General features: G+C 36.9%; 1 protein-coding gene across 1 annotated transcript in view; it reads right to left on the minus strand.

Moving 5' to 3' along the window:
• The window catches only part of HDGFL3 (HDGF like 3), a 95,311-nt gene extending 72,363 nt beyond the window's left edge, over positions 1-22,948 (minus strand). The window contains exon 1 of the mRNA XM_007479239.3: positions 22,212-22,948. Within this exon, the coding sequence (XP_007479301.1) occupies positions 22,212-22,295 (84 nt within the window). The 5' untranslated portion in view covers positions 22,296-22,948. The remainder of the gene's footprint in view (positions 1-22,211) is intronic.
• Positions 22,949-23,256: the final 308 nt, after the last annotated feature.

The raw sequence follows: 23,256 nt of genomic DNA on the forward strand, positions 1-23,256 counted from the left end.
ATGGAACTCCTCTTTAGGAAGAACTCTTTTCTCTATCTCCTCTAATCAGAAGGGATAAGGGTAATGAAGGTACCAGAGAGAAGTGAATACTAAAGCTGACGTAATCTCATAGGACGATGAGTTTCCTGATGAGTTTTCCTTGGGTATGGCGTTTTTTTGTCCCAGGAATACAAGCTGTTACTTCTCTGTTGCCTGTAAACATGTCCATTTTCTCCGAACATAATCCCACACTAGATCTTACCATGACCAACAGTTATGTCCTCTATCTCTCCTCCCCTTTTCAAGCTAAACTCCTTGAAAAAGCAGGCTATAATTGGTGCTTCCATTTTCTCTCTTCACTAATTACTAAATTCTCTATAATCTGGCTTCTGATCTCATCAATCAATGAAACAATAACTCCAAAAATTACCAATGCTCTCTTAATGGACTTCTGTATTATCATCCTTTATAACTTCTGAGCAACATTTGATATTGATGACAATCTTCTCTTGGAAACACTAATTTCTCTAGTTTGTTTTTTTTAAATGACTGCTCTCTTTTGCTTCTTCTCTTAACTTTCCTACTCACTCCTCAGTCTGTTTTACCAGATCTTCATTCATGTCATCCTCACTAACTATAGATGTTCCCCAAGGCTCAGTCTTGGGTCCTCTTTTTTTTTCTTCTATCTATACTCTCTCATTTGGTGATACTGTGTATTTCCATAGGTCTAATTATCATCATCATTATGTAGATAATTCAGGTTTACAACATAGTTAACATCCTAACCTCCTTTATCTCATTCACTCTGTATAGTCAATCAGTCATGAAATCTTGGATTTTTTCCCTCTGCAACATTTTTGACTTGTCTTCTTTTCACCATGGCCACCCCCTTTTTGCATGCCCTCATCACTTCTTGCCTACACTTTGGCAATAACCTTTGAATTGTACCTCTGCCTTAAGTTTCTCCTGACTCCATAAAGCTACCAAAATGATTTTCCTAAAGCATATTTCTGACCATGTAACATCCCTCCTCCAACTTAGTAAACTCCAATTGCTCTCTATTACCTTCCAGATCAAATATAAAATGCTTATTTGGTATTTAAGGTTCTTCAGAACCTCAGCCCTTTTTACCTTTCTAATCTTATATTCTATTGCTTCCATGGAGCCTACAATCTAGCCATACTTACTTGTTATTCCTCTTCAATTACACATGATCCCCTGTGCCTTAAATTCTCTCTTTTCCAAACTCAAACTCTTATGATCATGATTTTCTTTAAGATTCAGCTCAAATGTCATATTTCCAGGAAGAATTTCCCGGTCTCCCCAGCTGCTAATGCCTTCCCACCTATTTTGTATTTGTTTGACAACATATTGTATTATATAACCTGATCTATATAAGTTTTTGTCTCCTTAACAATAATGTAAGCTTCTTAAAAGAAGAGATCACAGTGCCTGGTATTGCCTAATAAATATTTGTTGAATGATTAACTGATTGATATATCCACATTGACCATGAATGTAGCAACATTTGGAAGGTTAGATTGTTAGGGGCTTTCCTTCCCCTGGAATGGCAGTATAGATGTGCATATCCTCTATTAAACAAAGTCTTCCCATGGCAAGAAGGTGGAGCACAAACACTGAGAGAGCCTACCAAGCAAGAAGGGCTTTGAATGTGGAATTTATAATTGACTGTATGTCTATCCTTTGATGATCAGCTTAACTAAATTTGAAGAAATCATCAGCATTAGGTTGACCATAGATGATATATCAAAGCATGTCAGAAGAGCTGTAAATTGCATTAGGGGAACAACTACTTCCTTCCATTATTGAAGGATATTCCCTGCTATAGCCTCTTCTACTTCTGCATATCAAATATAATAGTTTTATTCAGTAATATGTTAGTAAATGTTTAACAATCAATTCTCCCCAAAAATATATATGCACATCACACTTTTCAGTTTAATCTGCATTGTTAATATTTTCTCCATCATTGTCTAAAGTCAATCAACAAAACAATAAATCAAGACCTAATCTGCAGCATCTGCCAATCTGTAAATTCTCATGCTAAAAGTTTAATAATCAGCTCTTCTGAACAGAGATCAAAGTTGGCTTTAGCATGTCCCTTAGTTTTCTCCAATGGGAGATAATAATTTAATGCCACAAAATGAGTAGCACAATCTCTAGCAAAAAGCTCTAATAAAAACCCAATGGATAAGAGGATAGCTCTGTTAACAAATGATGACTGCAAACTTTGAGATATACCTACCTCACAACCCTGAACTCTACAAAGGTGGGCCGAGACTCAGTATTCTACCCATAGTTATCTCAAGGGATATCTAGTAGTATCAAAGATATCTGTGAAGTAAAAGACAATCTAAGGAATCACTAGGACTTGATTTGATATATCCAAAATCCTGCAGTTCTTCTCAAGTCCTGGCTCCTACAGAGGAATTTTCCCAAGGTGCTGATTAATGATTAATTCAATTAGTCAACATGGAGCTCCAACATATGATTAATCTATTATTAAAAACAGTATTATGCTACATAGACAACCTTGATCATAAATGGACTCAATATAGTAACAGTTCACTTATATGGGTTAACAGTTTTTAGTCACGCAGTAAAAGTGCTGAAGGCAAGAACAGTCTTGTATAGACTACAAACTTCTAATCAGAACTCTTTCAAGAGTTCTTTATATATATGTATGAATTTATCTCTTACACATTTTTAATATTTCAAACACTTGCTAGCAACCAAATCTTCAATTCAGTAGCCATATGTTCAATGAAGATGTCAATATCTTTGAAAGATCTCATAAAAATGTAAAATAATTTGTATGATATTTAAGCAGAATAAGCCTGGAAGGAAAAATAATCTTCCCCTAAAGCCCCCCAAAGGGTTCAAAATGCATTAGAAATTCATGAAACATGACAGGTCATCTTTTTAAAGTGGGATAGTCTAGAGATGGTTCTGAAAAAAGTGGGCAGGGGGGCTAATTCAGCAACACTCAAGAATAGTCAGCTTTGGGGATGGAATAATAAAAATGTAATTGTGAATCCTTAAATCACAATAAACTTAGACTAGAAGTTGCTGACATAGTATAGAAAAGAGAAAACCAGATCTCAAAACAGGATGTGAGTCTGAATTCCAACTTTGCTACTTACTATTTGTGTGACCTCAGACTAGTCACTTTATCTCCTTTGCCTGTTTCCTCATCTATAAAATGGTACTGAATCATAATCTCTAAAATTACACCCAGCTCTAAAATGCTAGTATTTTATAATCTGAGATGGAAAAAAAATAATTCCACTTCACAGGATAAGACATAGCACTGGAAAGGATTTTAGAGAGCTACTTATATTTCAATTTGCAATTACTTTACATATGAAGAAACTAAGGTACGGGGAGATGATATGCCTTATCCAGAAAAGCTAGTTAAGGATAGACTAGACCAAGATCTTCTGATTCCCAGGACAGTATTCTTTCTACAACATATCCTGCTCCACAAAATTCTAGTCTGACATAAAGGAAAACAGAAAATTTTGAAATGACAATAAAGGAATATAATAAATGTTGGAGGAGATGTGGCAAAATTGGGACACTAATGCATTGCTGGTGGAGTTGTGAATTGATCCAACTGTTCTGGAAGGCAATTTGGAATTACGCCCAAAGGGCTTTAAAAAATGCATGTCCTTTGATCTAGCAATACCACTACTGGGTTTGTAACCAAAAGAGATAATTTAAAAGGGCTGTACAAAAATATTAATAGTGGCACTCTTTGTGGTGGCAAGAAATTGGAAAATGAGGGGGTGTCCCTAGCTTTTTTCTGGGTAAGGCATATCATTTCACAGTACCTTAATTTCTCATATGTAATTATAAATTGAGGAATGGCTGAAGAAATTGTTATGTAATGGTGATGGAATAAGGAACAATAAACTGCTTGATTTCCATATGAATTGAAAAGACCTCCATGAAGTGATGTGGAGTGAAATGAGCAGAACCAAGAAAGCATTGTACACAGAAACTGAAACATTGTGGAACGCTCAAATGTGATCAACTTTGCTTCTGGTAGCAATGCAATGATCCAGGACAATCCCAAAGGACTTATGAGAAAGAATGCTATTCACATTGAGAGAAAGAACTGTGGGAGTAGAAATAAAGAAGAAAAACATATTATTCATCATTTGTTTATATGGGTATATAATTTGGGGGTTTGGTTTTAAAAGATTACTCTATTATAAAAATGAATAATATTGAAATAGGTATAAATTGATAACACATGGGCTATAAGTGATAACCTGGTGGAATTGGTTGGGTTTTTTTTTTTAAAGAGAAAGAAAAACTTGAAAATTCTTGTGAAGTAAAAATTTAGTGGAGTTAATAACCTAGTCTGTACCACCTAGATAAGAAAGTTATCAACACATGTCCTTTTCCCATTCCTGCCTTATGGCCACTGGTAATTAGATTAATAAAAATTAGATAAATAATAGATTTTTAAATGGTCATGGCAATTTCTAAAATTTATTTTTTCATGTCTTTGTTCAAGCAAGCAGTTTTTGAGTACAAGATTGTCATATATTTTTGGATTGTGGGAACTCATGATTTTCAGGTTCAGTGGGGTTTCTTGTTCTGTAGGCATTTCTACTATATGTGAAAAATTATAAAATATTTGAAGCAGGAAACAACTCCTTCCCTAGATCCTCTATAACTGTTGCATCCATTGCTCCCTGACTTTTTAATGTGCCGCTTTTTAAAGGTCAGTTGTGAATTTCAAAACTACTCCACCCTATTCAGACCATTCTTTAGAAGATGGAATTTAGCTATTTCCTGATCAATAACAATAGAGATACTTGGAATAATAGAATCAGGTCTTGGAAACTACAATCTCCACCCAACTCAGGGTAACAAGATTAGGAACGGCTGCAGCAAAAATCAAGATTTAATTATTTGAGAATATGGCCTTCAACAGACATGTGCAAAAAGGACAGACCTCTGGGTGGTCCTAGGTCAAGCTAGAGCCACCATTGGCACATGTGAGACGCAGAAAGTGAGGTAAAGAACAGCCTCTGGAGTTCTTGTGTCTTCCTGTGAGAAGGGCTAGAGGCAGTGGGAGGCTGGTGCTTGGAGTTGGAGGAGCCCAAGGACTGTTTTTCTCCAGATTGGTCATGTGAGTGATAAGGACTGATCTCCTTCCTTGCCTTGGCTATCCTGGGCCTTAAAGCCGCTTTGGCTCAGTCTGAGCAGAGTGGGTATTTAAACCTCTTTCCTTCTCTCCCATTTCCTTCTCTCTCTCTCTCTAATACTTTCTTCCTCCTGTTTGTAATTAAAACATCATAAAAAAGTTGGCAGCTGACTTGAGTGTTTCATTTAGGAATTACATAGCTGAATTCCTTGGTGATCTTAAATTAATATATATACCAGTCTTTAAAAGTAATTTCACTATCACACAGTCCTTAGCCATCTTTCTTCCTTCTCTTTATACTTTCCTGCAGCAACTTTTAAAAAATTCCCTGATTGTTAATAGCTACCTTAAAAAGGAGCATTTAATTTTACAGTTCTCCAATGCATTTAACTATGTCTTATCTAAACTTTGTATATATTCCCTTTAGCTCTTAATATAGTAGTCTGTACATAGAAAATATATGTTATATACATCACATGATCCTTTTACAGTTAAATATTTTCCATGGTCCTGCCATTGGCTCCATTAAATAACCAATGGATAAGTCACATTTCATTGCTCTACAGTTGTGGTGGATCCTTTCCTTGCCTTTGCCAAATCAATCATTTCTCTACAGAGTACTTTTTTTTTAAAGCAATTGAAATAACCAACAAAGGTTATCCTACCATACATAAATATATATATATATAAAATATATGTGTGTACATGCATAATGCATCATTTTACATGTTATACATGAATAATATAATATACTATACACAATGGATTATATAATATACATAATTTTACATATAGTATGTATTACATTATATATATATATATAACATATATATATATAATTTGTTTCACTTGGCTCTCCAACAGATGTTAAATATTGTTTGCTATTACCATATTTTTAAGAGTCAAATGGAACGTTATGGAAAAATTGGTTTATGCTTAAAGTCAATTGAAAAAATATCTTGCTGTGAGTTGTTTCTTCAAGTGGAGTCATGGACTGTGTGAATGTACTTTGTTCTTTGATATTTTTGAGAAAAATATGGAGAGGATAGAGAAGAAGATGATGACAAACTTTTTCTTTGTCAGAACTGTCTTAACTAGTACATTATAAAAAAATTCTCTTTAATTTGTAAGGAATTGGCAAGTATATCATGGAAACTCTCCTGTGATAACTGTTGAGGACAAAGAAAAAAAGAACTAAACTAGCTTATTTCCCAAGTCACTAAATTTAACTCTTACCTTCAAGAGAAATATGGAGAAGATTCTTTTTTTTTTTTTATAAACCCTTTCCTTCCGTCTTGGAATCAATACTGTGTATTGGCTCCAAGGCAGAAGAGTGGTAAGGGTTAGGCAATGGGGGCCAAGTGACTTACCCAGGGTCACACAGCTAGGAAGTGGCTGAGGCCAGATTTGAACCTAGGACCTCCCATCTCTAGGCCTGGTTCTCAATCCACTGAGCTACCCAGCTGCCTCCATGAAGAAGATTCTTAAGAGACCTTAATCAGTCTCTAAGTGAATTCAATGATAAAATTTTATTTTTGGAAAAGTAGAGGAGTTATCTAATATTATACTAAAGGATTGAAATAAACCTCAAAATGTGAATATTCTCATAGTCTTTTGGTTAAGAAATCTATGTCTTTAATATTGGATTTATTTGCTAATAAATTCTTATCTGAGTACTATTGGAAAAGTAAATTTCTCCAACTCATTCATTTGGTGTGGGGGTTTGGATCAATTGGCCAATAAGTAAAAGTTGCAATTTTACCCATAAAAACTATTCTGTTAATTCCCTAAGTTGCTTTAAAACCCAAAATAATAAAAAATTAAATATAGTAACAACTAAATCTTGTTACTATCAAGTCCATCTACCTTTGTGTATGTTTTTGTGTATGTATGTTAAATGGGTTTTACAAGAGGTCTTATTGACATACTAAAAAATAAACTTCTTAGTAGGCCCTATAATGTCTGTAATTATATTGCTATAATACTCCAATGACTGGTATGATTACATATGAATATCTTGAAAGCTACACTACTTCCAAGTATTTAATAAAAGATTTTTATGAAAGTGTAGCTCTTTTGTCATATATCAATTGGAAAACTAAATGTGACAAGCTAAAAATTGATTTATGACAATTCATGCAAACTTTCAAATCTCTTCTAACATTAAACTTAGATTATTCCATTATTATATATAACTATTTTACCCAATTGGAGCAAGAAATTAGGAAATATGAATTAACATATAAATCCAATGAGAAGGAAATATTGAAATTAATGGTGCATTTTATATGCCTGGATGCCTTCAACCTCCCAGAGTTTAAGTATGATGTTTGGTCACGTTTAACCCCACAGAGTTAACTGGGGAACTATTTAACTACAGAACTGCCCTGTCAATCTGGCAATATTCTAGATGTAGAGACAACATACTCAGCAAAACCAGGATAGACCCATCTACTCTAAGATCTATTCCAAGTAAAACATTGTGGTCTTCCAGTAGACATATGGTAATTGCAGGGACTAAACATTTGGAGCTTATTACACTAGGAGGGTATGTAATTGCTGCATACTGTACTAGGTTGAAAATATAGAAGAGTTTAGATTTGGATTAAATTCATAGATGACAGCCCCCTAAAATGTAATTAATTAGAATTTAGAGGCATCTTCTAATTTTCCTATCTGTTTAAGGGAAAACAGTGGGCTCCGGGATCTAAACAAATATGGATTTTTATGTTCTCACAACATTAACATCAGGATAGAAGTTGAGTGGTTTCAAACATCTGTCTGTGTGTATGAGTTTGTGTGTGTTTTGCATTGGAAAATGCTGTAATGAAAATATGTCAGGACCAAATGTGAGAATCATATCATAGACCTCAATTGCTTTTCTTACATATGAACATGAAATTTAAAACTATTTGTTGCCATTTGATTCAACTATAGTTCTCCACAAAACTATACTGAAACAAAACATAAGTACCTCATTCTAAGATCAAACAAAGTACTTTGGAAAACTGATTTGCTTAATCTTCTCATATTACCTGAGAGAGAATTCACTATCAGTTTTTTCCTCCCCAATTCCAAGTCTCATTAGACAGGTCAGTGTGACAGCTAGAAATGAGAAGTCATTAGATATTAGCCCAGGGTTCTCTCTACTTGCTATGTCTCACCAAATAGTAAACTAATGGAAAAGAATGCATTATAATGTTTCTTCTATATAGAAAAGGCATTAGCAGTCTCTCCCAAATTGTAAGGTGTTTTAACTAAGGCATTTGATTTCAGGTGTAAAGACAAAGAAAACACAGGTCAGTAGCTGGTACCAGCAGATCAGACCATTTCACTATTCTGAATTAGACATCCCCCCCCCACCCCCACCCCTGCCCCCACAATTTATTTTTCCTTCAAATCATTTTTGGAATATTTGGTAAAAGCAAATTTCAAATTTGCTACTATTAATAAACTTTAAAATACTGTAAACATAAAAACTGAAAGGTTAACCTTCGGCTTATCTTTGACTTCCATATTTAGGAAGTTAAATATCTCAACCTCTACATAGTTTCATGAAATTCTAGAACATTCAAGGGCTTGTACTTTGAAGCAAGAAAAAGGAGGTTCATTCAAGAGCCCTTGCTGTATTCTATGACACTCTTTTAAGACTGTGAAGAGGGTGGTAAAGCACATTATAGATTTCCAGACTTTCACCAATCTTTCCCTAAATCCTCAATTCTCTTACAATCAGATGCATGCTAAGTGACATGTAAGTTCAGGAGTTGGGGTACAAACTAGGTAAGAAGTTATATGAAGATAAACCTCCTATGTAGTCAAATAAAAGCAGCCAATTGGTAAATATTTACTGAAATCTACTATATATCTAACCCAATTAAGACATGAACTTGGTTCTTATTGGCTTAAAAAACTAACAAAAAACCTGTATTTTATTTGTATATGCTTTTTAAAATATTTTCACAAATATATCATTTTATTTCATCTCACACATACAGAGAACTAGAGGCTATGAAGGGCAAATATCTTTTATAGGTTAGCAATTCTTCACAAACATGCTTACACAATATTCCCTTACATTTCACCTCTAAAGTCTTTTTTCAACTCCAAGATTCTAAGATCTTGTGTTCTAAAAGTGATTTATTTCATAAGTGGACCATATATGGATGATCCAAGGGATCTTTGCAGGTTGCTTATTTTTAAACTGTTTTAAATTCTCATTTTTAAACTGACTTCAGTCTTTATTAAAACACATAAAATAAACCTTTTAGAAATTTTTTGTTTTATCAGTTAGTAACCCCAATAAAAATTCTGTTATATTATAGAAAACTTGGCAGCAGACATTAAGCCAAGATGTCCTGATACATGAGTGTGTAATATAAATTCAAATTTATATTGCACTATAAGATTTGCAAAGTTCTTCACAAAAATTCTGAGGCAAATATTTCAAGCATTATTATTATTATTATTTCACAGATGAAGAAATTGAGGTTATGGCTTTTTTTAAGTCATAAAAATAAGCGTCAAAGTTGAGATTTCAACCTCAGTCTCTCCTGACTTCAGGTCAGGAATTTTTCCACTATATCAATCTGTGTACATATTATTTAGACCAGGAATGTCCAAAGTGGGGAGTTGGGGCTTTATGCCAAGAAGACTATCATTTGATCTCAAGGGTGGGTGATCAAACAGTCAAAAGATGGGAATATGTATTTCATCCAACTCTTCCCCCAATCATGGGTGTATCTTCATTCCCTTTAACACTCTTTTTCCTATGGCTGGCCTTTTACAGCTTCACTAGGCATGGGTCCCTCAGGGTGGGAAGTATATAATTTAATTTGACCTATTTATTATTCTGTCAAATTTCTATTACAATCCCCATCTCCCTTCCCCAAGAATACTTACACCCTACCCTCAGAAACTACCAGGGTGCTCTGCATTTCAGAGAAGTGATCAATGAGACAACTCCCCTTACTTCCCACACACACTTTTTATTTTTCAATGAGAAGGGCTGAATAGTACACAGGCTGAACAGGCACAGATGAGTTTTAATTACATTACCTTTCCCCTCAAACTCATTGCTCTTCCTAATTTCTCTTTTTATGAAGGGTGCCCCATCCTTCTAGTTCCTTCTGTTCAAAGCCTCCTCCTTATTTTAGTTGCTTCACTTAATCAAAATAACTTACTCCCACTACCCACCTTACCCTTTTTGTCCCTTCCCACAGTTTTTGACTCATATTTTACTGAGAAAAGAGGGTTCACTTGTCTTTCACATTCTAAATGTCAAAACTTTTTGTGCCCTTGACCCTGTTATCTTCCATGTTTTTTGGCACCTTGTACTCTCAGTTATCTTCGCTTTAACCTTTAATTTTGCCTTCGATACTGGTTCTTCCCTGCTGCCTACATATATACCCATGTCTAATCCTTAAAATGCCTTCCTTTGATCTTAATATCATCTGAAGAAATAATTCTTTATCACATCTAACTTTGGACTTCATCATTCAATTCAAACTGCTCTCTCCAAGGTTACCAGTGATATCTTAGATGCTAATGCTGATAGCCTTTTCTTAGTCTTTGACCTTCTCTACCTCTCTATACAGCATTTGACACAGAGTATTCTCTCCTACTGGTTTTCCTGACATTGGTTTCTCCTGTGTTGACATGGAATCTAGAAACCCCAAACTTGTAGCCTAATAACATTTAATGAACCCCAAGTTTTAGGACTAGCTTATAAATTGAAGACCCCAAAGTTTGTGCTTGTTCCCTGTTTCTGTGAGAAACCATCCTGAAGGGAATCTCAGACTAGTAGTTTCAGATTGAATAATACCCAGAGGTAAAGACAATCCACTAGAGGTGGAGGCTAAGCCCAAGCAAAGTGACTCTTTGGTGCAGCAGGCAGTATGTCAGTCTCAAAAGCTGAAGGTCTAGAGTTTGATCCTTAGAAGGAGGGTGTGATATACTGGGAAAGACTTCTGGAGACAAGAGTCACTCGGATTCTCAAAGGAATAGGGAACAAATACAAACTTTGGGATCTCCAATTTAAAAGCTAGTCCTAAAACTTGGAGTTCATCAGATCTTACTAGGCTATAAGTTTGGGGTTTCTAGATTCCATGTCGACACTTGGTTCTCCTACCTGTCTGGCCAATCCTTCTCAGTCTTTTTTACTAAGTCATCATTTATATACCATACCCTAACTCTGGATGAACTCTAAGCTTTGTTTCTCTTCATTTCTCTCCCTATCCTTTATTCTCAATGATCTAATCAGCTCCCATTGATTCAACTATCATCTCTGCAAATGACTTCCAGATATCCAGCCTCTCTCTAGAGGTCCAAACTCTTATTACCAACTACCCATTGAATATTTCCAACTGAATATCCAACCAGGATCTCAAACTCACTATTTCTGAAATCCATTATCTTCTTCCCACCCCTTTTCTTAATCTATCTGTCTCTGTTGATTCTTATTGTCATACCAGTTCACAACTATGAGACATCCTTAATTTTTTCACTTCCCTCAATCTTCATATCCACTAGATTGCCAAGAGTTATCAATTCAACCTCTACAACATTTCTCAAGCCCATCCCTTTTGATTATAATAACCTTGTGTTTGATAAAAGTAAAGATTCAAGTTTTGGGGATAAGAATTCACTATTTTGATAAAAATTGTTGGGAAAACAGTCTGGTAAAAACTGAGTATCGACTAAAATCTTACACCATTTAACAAGAAAAAATCAAAATGGATACATGACCTAGTCATAAATGGAGATATAAGCAAACTCAAAGAACAGGGAACAGGTTACCTATCACATTTATAGATAAGAAAAGAATTTACAAACAAGAGACAGAAAGCATTCTGAGATGCTTTAATGGATTATTTTTATTACATTAAATTAGAAATGTGTTATACAAATAAAACTAATGTAGGCAAGATTAGAAATAAAACAAAGAATTGGGGGAAAATTTTTATAGACAGTTTCTCTGATAGAACTCTGATATCTAAAATATAAAGAGTACTTTGTCAAATTCATAACAATATGAGCCATTCCCCAATTGATAAATGATCACAGGATATTAACAGACAGTTTGGGGATGAAAAAATTAAAACTATATTTAGACATAGGCAAAATGACAAATGTTGGAGGGCATGTGGAAAAATGGGGATTCTAATACACTGTTGGTAGAACTGTAAATTGATACAACTATACAGATAGAATAGGTGGGGAAAATAGCAGTATGAACCAACTTTGATATCTACCTGATAGAGTCTCAAGATCTTTTAGTAAATAATGCTCTCTTATTAGAGACAGTTGGCCTAAACAATAGTCAGAGAACTTTGGAGCTTGGAGGAATATTATAGATCATTTAGTTCCATTTCCTTCTCCTCCAACAACATACACAGTACGGAATCTCCTCCCCCAGATCACCGCTCACCTTGCTGAGGTCTTCCATTGTGCAGCCACATAATCCTTTGTGCAGCACCTCGTTCTCCTTCAGTTACTCTCAGAACAAGGCACCACACAAAGGATTAAGTCACCAGAAGTAGTACTGTACATGAGTGATGTCGCACTTTGCAGCACTGCTACATACAGTGCTCCTCTCACTGATCACCAATGAAAGAGGTGCCCCTTCCGGAAGTGTGGTGGGGGCTGGATAAATTGCTTCAGAGGGCCACATGTGGCCTGTGGACCGTAGTTTGGGGACCTATGCACTAGAGATTGTGTCAACATATACATATTTATAATAACTGAATTATTATCATATACTATGTAATTCACAGAATTTCACAGTTAGGACCTCAAAGGTTATCTGTAAAACAATTCTCTCTGTAACACCGAGCAAATAGTCACCTTCACAAGAAGACCAAGGGGCAACACTTTAATGAGGGGTGACCTACTGCTTCCCAAGGAACTATTTCCATTTGGGGACAATTCTAAATGTAAGGAATGTTTTCCTTATGTTGAGCCTAAACTGCCTCTCTCCAACTTCAATCCTTTTTTTGTGCTTGTTGCCCTCTGGGGCAGAACAAAATAAGATGATTCCTCCTTCAACATAACAGACTTTCAAATACTTTGGGGCCACTCTCAAATCCTCTTTTCCCTAGTAAAGAATTCCTGTTTTTTTTCAACAAATTCTTTGCATGGTTTCTAGGTCAATATAAACTATGGTAAATAATAATACAGTATGCAGAAAATAGAACTGCATGTGGGTAAACACTGAAAGGAAAACTGAAAAGGGTTAGTACTGCAGGATCTCTAAGAAACCTGGAAAAAGAGAAGAAGCTAAAATAGTAAATTAAGGTTCTAAAGCAGTCAAGAAGAATGGAAGAAGCTTGGCAAAACTAAGAAAAAGGGGGAAAGGCACTTAGAATTGCCAAATTTGGAGGCAAGAAAGGATCATAAAAATCTTCTAATTTAACTCATTTGTAAGAACATTTATGAGTCCAGAAAGGTGTGAAACAACTTCATTAAGGTCACAAAGGAAAATTATTAAGACAAAAATCCATTACCATAAAGTAATATATTTTGGCATCATAAGACTTTTCTTCCTTTAAAAAATTATGAATTTTTCACATAATTTTAAGTTTGAAAATTGAAATGCAAAACCCTAAAATGTTTTAAAAGAAATATTTTTATTTAAAATAAATTTAAAACCAAGTAATTTCATAGGCATGGCAGTAGGGCATCAATACAAATAACATCACAAAAAAACAGAACATATCTTAATAAATAAGGAATTATTAAGTTACTCATTTGAAAATCATTTCTGAAGTAGCTGTCTGTGTATAGTTAGATAATCGTGTAAGAGCAAAACCAACAGCAAACTAGAATAATTTAAACAAACTATAAATTATTTAAATAAGCTATCAATGCAAAACTGGGAAATGGATAAAGGAACAGACACTGGACATAATCAACATTTCCTACAAAGTTTATATCTATGTAAGTAATGTAATTTCAACAGGAAGCTAACAAAGCCTAGAAACCATCACAGCTAACATACACTTTATTTCTTAACCGAGCAGCAAGATGTGACAGTCATAGGCAACACAGATTTAAGAAATTACCTCATTTTAAAAATCTTAATAATGGAGAAAGATGATGAATAATATTAGCTCAAAAAAAATAAAATGTAAAGGGAAAAACAAATTAAAATTAAAACATTATTCAGAAAGAATCTAAGGATGAAACTGGAAGGATGATAAATACATAGAAAGTGGAAAATATATGTCTAGATTTTTATAAACTATTTATTCCATTGTAGTAAAGGAATTTTGCAAAGCTGGACACAAACATATACGTACTCTAACATCATAATTTTTAATGTGCTATAAAAGTGGAAATGTCACTAAAGAAAAGAAATAAGTGAAGAACATCTAGATCAGACAGGACATCTCTGCTTAAGACAGCATTATTTTGAAGAGAATATGGGTTTTATTCTCAATATATCTGTAAGAGGGAAAGATATCAAACTACTGGAAAAACTCACAGTCATAATACCAAAAAGGAGGATAAAAGAGCAATGATAATTACCATTCCATATTCTACATTCTCATCCTCATAAAATCTTTGAGAATAATTTACATTTTTATCAAGGGCATCCTTGATGAAAATATGAGGAGAATTGGTAATTTTGCACATTATTTTTTTTGCAAATGATATTCTAAAGCACATTTGTGTTATAAAATGGACTTAAAGTTATGGAGAATATAAAATTCTACTGTGCTTATTGTTTGCTAACTACGTACAAGATATTTTATTGACAGGACAAAATGTTTCCTTAAAGGCTTCTGTCTTAACAAGGTTAGTGTATAAGTTAACAAAAGATTACAAGATAAATTCAACAAGAGAGAACTTCGATGATCTGATTATCACTATCAAATGAGGTATAAAAAAAGATGTATGTTTGCCAAAAGTATCTGCAACATATCCAGGGCAAAATTCGTATGGAAGAAATAATTCTTATGGAGAATAAGGTCCTTCAGATGTTGCAGTTTTCAGGTGACATTTGACAGATTACATCAAGCCCAGAATACTGCATAGAATTCTAAATAAAATCCAAAATGACTAAGAATTTGGTCTATCTAAATGAGAAAGCTCACATGCATAAAGAACTATTTTCTAGATGATTACATAAAGCAAGTCCATTATGTATATGTTTTGGATCATGTATACATATATATATATACACATTAATTTATGAATGTACATGAAGGTGACACAGGGACTAGAGTGCTAGATTTGGGTTTAGGGAGACAAGCTCAAATCTGACTTCAGACACTTAGCTGTGTGACCTTGGGCAAGTCATTTAACTGCTGTCTCCATTTCCTCATTTGTAAAATGTGTATTATAGCAGCTACCTCTCAGGATTTTTGTGAGGAACAAATGAGATATTTGTGAAGTGATGCTGTATTTGTACCCTAAAGAGATCATAAGGCAAAAGACTTGTACCAAAATATTCATAGCTGAGCTCTTTGTGGTGGCAAAAAATTGGAAAATGAGGGGATGCCCTTCAATTAGGGAATGGCTGAACAAATTATGGTATCTATTGGTGATGGAATACTATTATGCTCAAAGGAATAATAAACTGGAGAAATTCCATATGAACTGGAACAACCTCCAGGAATTGATGCAGAGTGAAAGGAGCAGAACCAGGAGAACATTATATATAGAGATTGATACACTGTGGTACAATCGAATGTAATGGACTTCGCTAGTAGCAGCAATGCAATGATCCAGAACAATTCTGAGGGATTTACAAGAAAGAACACTATCTACATTCAGAAGAATTGTGAAAATAGAAACACAGAAGAAAAACAATGCTCAATCACATGGGTTGATGGGGATATGATTGGGGATGAAGACTCTAAATGATCACCCTAGTGCAAATATTAATGGTATGGAAATGGGGCTTGATCAATGACACGTGTAAAACCCAGAGGAATTGCATGTCGGCTACAGGAGGGGGGTTTGGAGGAGATCAGGGAAAGAACATGAATCTTGTAACCATGGAAAAATATTCTAAATTAATTAATTTAATAAAAAATTTTTAAAGATAGAAAACCACTTAACTGATGGAAACTTTATTAAATATTTATTGTTGAAAAAATATTTGTGAAGTGCTTAGCACATTGCCTTGCATATAGTAGGTACTGTATGCTTGTTGGCTGTCATTTTAATCATTATTAATTACATGCCTATAGCTACATCTATATTTATGTCACTATATATAGATACAACATTGGAGGTAGATATTGTGTTGGGCCCTGCACAGGAGAAAGAAAGCAGCCTTGTTTGCCTGAGGGAAGTTGCACAAATGCTTTCAATAATCCCAAATATTTCCCTGAAAAAAAATACTGTTTTTAAAAATACAAATATTCTTCTAATAATGTTACATGGATGCAAAACATGAACTACCATAATCTCTAGGGAATGAAAACTGAATGTCACCCACAGATCAAAGAAGAAATATGTGGTAGATATAAATATGTTGCAATACATTACCAATAATGAACTGGGTATGCAAAGGAGCATAAAATTATCATCAAAGAGACATATAACCAGAAAAGGTGATAGAGGGAAAGAGATAATAGATGGATAGCTACATGCTCTATTGGTACCCATTTAGTGTTAAAAGAACAAGAGTAAGGTCCTGAGCATGTGGAGTTTACAGGATGGCATAGATCAAAGTCACAGAAGATTAAGATGGCAAGAAGGGATTGTAATCTGCACTAATTTGGTTAATATTCACATTGATGAGATCATATATGCATTGAAATATTAGTTAGAAATCAGGCCACTTGTTACATTTAAAACAAAAAATAATATAAAACCAAAATGATGCAATATTCTTAACTTCATAGAATATTAATTTTAAATATTACAGTTTTAAAGGAGTCAGGAAATATCCTGTCAAAGGGAAGTTATAGATTAGGGTTTCAATCTTTGTGTAATTGATATGTTTTCATTGCATCAACATCCCCCACAGTTAAATTATCACATTAATCTGGGAGATACATATGGATATGTATGTGTGCATACACACATACATACAGATGGCCTTTTGAATAGGGGAAGAAAACCATAAACCTCTTTTTTATATTTGGAATTGAAGTGAATATCATTTTGAGGTATATCAAATTGTGGAAGTCACTGTTTACATATATATGTTTCCCAATTTGTCTGAATTATTTTACTTTTCCCATTGAATTATCTGCAACCCAGCTTAGTATAAATTCACTCTAAATTGTTTCTTCTGGGTACATAATAAATTGGATAAAATTAATCTAGCTGATAGTGACCATTACCAGACTCTTCCCTGTGAAAGCCTTTTAAAAACTCTAAATTACTATAAGGTGTTATCAATAATAGCTTAACTCTATGCCTCCTTCCAGGAATAAAAAACCCCATAAAACCTTTAACTACTTTGTCCATTCTTCCAATAAATTCATATTTTGATGCCTCTTTGTAATGTGGAAGAAACCTTGAGTTCCCAAAGGTTATGCCAGGAGGATAGAAACTCTTGACAGGTACTACCAAATTAGAAATGCTTTGAGTACAGGCATGGACTCTATATCTGGCTTATGGACCCAGCCTAGCTCAATTCAGAATAACTCATCCCCAGAAGAATGACCGTGAGCTGATTTTCATTCCTCCACATCAACTCATGAAAAGATCTAAAACCTACAATCTGCATTAGTAATAGAAGTATAGGTCCCTGAAGAATTGAAGACAGTATTCTATCCACTGAACGGCTTTCATTCAGTGAAGAATAAGAATTGATGACACTAGTTGCCTTTCTGGACACATAACAACATTCATGAGCTTGAGGTGTTTAATATTGCACAATGTAGAGTAACTGTATCTCTGTACATTCAGGCACTGAGCTATTAGTACTTTGCACCATCACTTTCTTCCCAGTTTGGTGAGTGGCTTCAAGCTAACGGTTTTCTGAGCAAGAGACTCTAAGCTTCCCATTCCTTCAAAGACCATTAAAAAAAATGGTTCTTGCTACAACGGGAAGGGTACAAAAGATAACCCGTCTAAAGTGGGTTCTGCATTGGTTTCAAGGTTCTCTTATCTCTGGTTCACTCTGATTCTACTGTGCTGATTAGCTGCCTGGCTTTGACATTCTGCCCATCTGAGTTCTGATTTTTACATAATCCTGGCTTCTGGCTTTACTGGCAGGTCAAAAAACCAAAGGATCTTTGATTCTCAACTATTACATCCCCTCTAAATTTCCCCCACATCCCAGTTCTGGATTGCCTGTTCAGCATGACCTTGTTTGTTTGTTTGATCTCTCCCTTGTGCCCCTAGCCTTGGCTTCCAGCTCTGTATCAAATTATTGAAAAACAGGATTGAAGAGAACCTGTGTGATTCTATAATAAATCTTATCTACAACGTGCTTGACAAATGGTTATTTAGTCACTGCTTGAAGTTCTCCAGTGACTGGGAAACCTATTGTTCTGATTTGGGGCCAGTCAAATTATCTGGAAATATTTCCTTAAAGGTACACTCAATTTGCTTCCCTGTAACTTCCACCCATTGGTCCGACCTACTTCCATCTTTTGAGACCAAGCAGAACAAGTTTAATCCCTCCTGACAGAACAATCCTTCAAACATCTGAAGAGTTATATACTCACTAACTTCTTCAGATCCTTCAACTAAAAATAAGTCATTTATATGGGCTTAAAGGTTTGCAAAGCATTTTCCTCACAAAATTCTTGTGAAGTAGATATTATAAGTATTATTATCCTTGTTTTACAGATTAGGGAACTAAGCACAGAGAGGCTGAAATTCATTTAGTCACACAACTATTAAGTATCTGAGATGGGAATCAGAGCTCCTGCGGCCAAGACTAATATTCTATCAATTCACCATGACTCAACCTGCAGATCACTTTGAAAAACTTCATGGTGTTTGGAAGTTCATGTATAAAATGGAATTATCTTATATTACTTCCTTCAGTTTTGATATCCACAACACTTTTTTTGTAAGTTCAGATTGTTCATTTTTTATATAAAATTAGACCAAATTTATAAATTAGCTTTTTATGAGCTAAAGTAAATACACTATCAAATTCATGAGCCAAGAATTCTCATAATTTGTGAATAATCTGTTGAATGCAATTTCCTAATGACAAAACTTCTATTAAATCACAATGTCCAAGAAAATGTCCTATTTTACCTACAACTAGTATTTTAAACAGTCTACTTTCTCTTTTGCAATTCTGTAACAGTGAATATTATGATGGTTCACAATTCTTTTTCAAGTTGTAGATTTTAATCTATCTTGCCTTTTTCATCTGTTGCTCATTGTTGTTCACAATATTGGAAAGAAGATGGGAAATTCCACTTTTATTTTAGCCCTATATCAGGTATTCCTTTGTTGACCCTCAAACCTTCATCACTCAGTGACCCAGCTACAGTGATACAAAGAGAATGCAAATAGTTTTGCTTTCACTTTTGTATTTAAGAATAACATTTATTTGTGAGCACTAAATAAAAGCTACTAGAAGCTAATACTGATGACAGATTCCCTGCATAATCACAGAATTGCTGGAATGAATCATTTAGCCTTGAACTTCTTATCCCCTACATTCCACTTTAACAATATTCTTAGTTAGAATCCAATTATTATCATTTACTAAGCATTCACAGTAAAGTACAGAACTTTTATTCCTACTCATAAGGAGCTTACATTGGGAACACAGAGGGATATAGATTGTACCTTCCTACTTGTTCCCACCATTGCCCCACCTCTTTTATCTGCTTCTTTAGTTTCTTTTTTTATTTCTGGGGAGTGTACCTATGTTTTTCTTTGGTTATCACCTTCCTGAAATTTATGATACAATCAGCAAGGACAAATATTATATAGGGACTATTTTCTCTGAGTCCATTTTGTTCCTTTCACCCAGGTCATTGGCATACTATAGTAGGTAACATGTATGGGTTTTCTAGTATTTATGGTGTTTTATATAAATTTCCTTCATTTTTTCCTTTTCGTTCTTAGAGGACTATCTTTCTCTCCTTGTCCCCACCATAACAGATGGAGGGAGAAGGATTTTTAAAAGCAACTTTATTAGAAAATAATTTCTATAGTCATACCAGAGAAAAATTATGGCTATCTAGCAAGGTAGCATATAAATTTTATGCCTGGCCCCTTTTTGGCATCTAAATTTTGTAGTCCCTTTTCACTTCTTGAAGAATAATGGGCCCTCCCCTTATGATCCACAGCAGCACTTTTTACCTTCCAGATTTTTAATTACCCTTTCATTCCCATTGTCATAAACTTTCTTTCTTAAAAATTAATATGGTTATCTGAATATTAAAAATAACAGCTCTAATGTGCACAAAACTTTGAGCAGAGTTTATAGCCTCAATATGGAAAGAACAAAATATTTTTGACACTATATGAACCAAAATAAGTTAAGATAAATGTGAACACTGTATTCTCCTTCTTGTTCTGTGATTTCTTCTATTCAGAAGCTTATTTCTCCAAGAAAAAGGGAAAAACTCCCTTGTCCACTGATTATTCATACTTCATTAAGTTTCTCTTAGGCCCTTTTTTATGACATCCTTTTTTGATGTATGTATTTTGTTTCCTTGTCTTGTACTTTTCCATTTGACTTTGTCTTAAAATGTTTTATGGATCATACTCTCTAATTAGATCTAATTTTCCCCATGCCCACTTTTTAAAAAATTAAGTTGACTAACATTATCTAAGATGCTTTAACCCTCATTTCATTGTATTCCTGATACTGTTAATTCTATCAGTTGCAAACTGATAAGAGATGCATAACTTTCAACTCATTAAAGCATGCAGGACACAGTCAACATCAATCATTCTCACCTAATAGAACCAATCAAGTGGGACAGCAATGAATATGTAATTCACTCAGATGAGAGAGAGAGAGAAAGAGAGAGAGAGAGGTAGGAAGAGAGAGAGATAGAGTGAGCGCACTGGGCCAAAAACACAAATACACAAATGCGTATTGGAGTGTATGGGTAACAAAAGTGAAACATGAAAAGCCAACTTGCTATGAAGAGTGGCTATAATAAACGAGATGAAAAATTGCTTATTGTGCTTTTTACTCAGTGACAGTTTGCAAGCTTCCTGTTACTCAAGGCCAATTTAAAAGGAAAGATGAGAACACAACAGTATGAAGCCCCTAACACAAATTAGTAGTCTAACAAACATATGGAACCACAACCTGTGTCCAATGAAAACTCAACAAGTCTAGATTTTGAAAGGTGCATGGAAAGATAAATGGACCACTGCCAAGAAGCCCATATATTCCTTTGGATTAACACCAGGGATATAGCATTCCAAATATTTACCTAACTTGTTTAGAAATCCATTTGTGCTGCTCTTACCTGCTCTGATGGCTGGCCTAGAATCTGGAATATTTATTAACAACCCTGGAAAGAGTTGATGCTTCAAAAACAGGCTTGTTTTACAGGCCTTGTTTTCTTCCCAAGTGTATTTCCCCAATCACCAGATACTTTCTGGAATAAGAGGCACCATTCGGGCCTGTGGCTGCTGCCGGTGTGGCAGATTTTGTGGGGAAGGGCAGTTGTTTTCTTCGGAAGCTGCTGGTGCACTTACAGACGGAAGAAAGGATGGCTGCCCTCCCTGCGGGGGGGTGGAAAGGGGGGAGGTGAGAGATGGGGAGGAGGAAGGGGAGAGAAGATGGGGAAGAGAAGGGTGCACCCCAGAAGCATGAACCCCACAGCACTGCCAAGCCCCCAAATCGATGCCCTCCACCTCCATCGCCTTGCTTACAGAAAACGAACCCCCCGCCCTAGCTCCTGTCTCCTGGCTGGAGGAGGCTCGCAAACCTCAGACCGAGGACAGGGATTCATTCTCTGGTTCCGGGTGCGGAGGGGCAGGGTGGGCGCTGGCCTCAAAGGGGGGCAGGTGGGTGGGTAGGTAGGTAGATAGGTAGGTGAGGGGGGTCCGTGTGGCCATAAAGAAGGAGGAAAATGGTGGGCGAAGAGACATCTTCCGCAGGGCCCCTGGCCGGGCCCTCTCGCCCGCTCGTCAGCTCGGTACTCACCCGGGCCGGCCAGTGCGGGTAGCCCTTCATCTTGGCGAACACCAGGTCCCCCGCCTTGTACTCGCGGGGCCGCGGACGCGCCATCCGGAGCCGCCTCTGCTTCCCTGAAACGCTGCCGCCGAAGATCCCGGGGGGCCGCCCCCCTGCGGGCTGAGCCCCGCGCGCCCCCCTCCCCGGCCTCGGAGCCGGGACGGCAAGGGAAGCGACGGGGCGAGGCGGGGCCGGAGCCGGGAAGGGAAGGGAAGCGGCTTTGGAGGAGGCGGCGGCGGCGGCGGCGGCGGCAGCAGCACTCGCCCGGGCGATGCCTCCTCTCTCCCCCGGCGGCAGCGGCGGCGGCGGGAGCCTCGGCGATGGAGGGGGCGGGGAGCGGGGCGGGAGGACGGGGCGGGGGGAGGGGGACGGGGACCAGGCCCCGGCAAATCACAGCCCCCGACAGTGGGGGAGGGGACACAGCGGCCACCGCGCGGTCACCCCGCGGCGTCCAGGAGAGAGCGCGTCTCAGCGGCTCAGGCTCCGCAGCTCTTCGCTCCTTCCTGGAGCTGCGGAGGCGAGCCCGCCCGCTGGTCACAGCCGCCGCGTCGCCCGCCTCATCCCCCCGCCGGCGGCGGCGGCGGGCTTCCCTTCCCAGCCCGGTGAGGGCGCGGATGGGTTTCGCTCTGAATTCCTCCTCAGGCAGCGGCCGCCAACACGATCTTATTATTGTTCTCCCTCGCCCTCAACATCCCCCCTCCCACCCTACCCCCCAGCCCGCCGTCCTTTCCCCCTCCCCTCCCCTTTTTTCTTTCCCCCACCCCCTCCCCCCCACCCTCCCTCCTGCCCGCCCGCCGGCTCGCGCGTCCTTCCCGGCTGCTCCCCGCGCTTGCAGTCTTCGGCCGCTTAATTTCTAGGTACGCGGTCGCCTTGCCCAGTGAAACCCGAGCGCCCCCCACCCCCACCAGCCGCCACTCATCGGGCCCTCTCCTCCCCCTCTTCCTAGAACAGGAGCCCGAGCCGGGCTGAAGCGCCTACTCCGGAGCCAGCTCGCCAGCGCTCCTCTTTTGTTCTT

This window comes from Monodelphis domestica, chromosome 1, assembly GCF_027887165.1.
Source record: "Monodelphis domestica isolate mMonDom1 chromosome 1, mMonDom1.pri, whole genome shotgun sequence".
Taxonomy (NCBI): Eukaryota; Metazoa; Chordata; class Mammalia; order Didelphimorphia; family Didelphidae; genus Monodelphis; species Monodelphis domestica.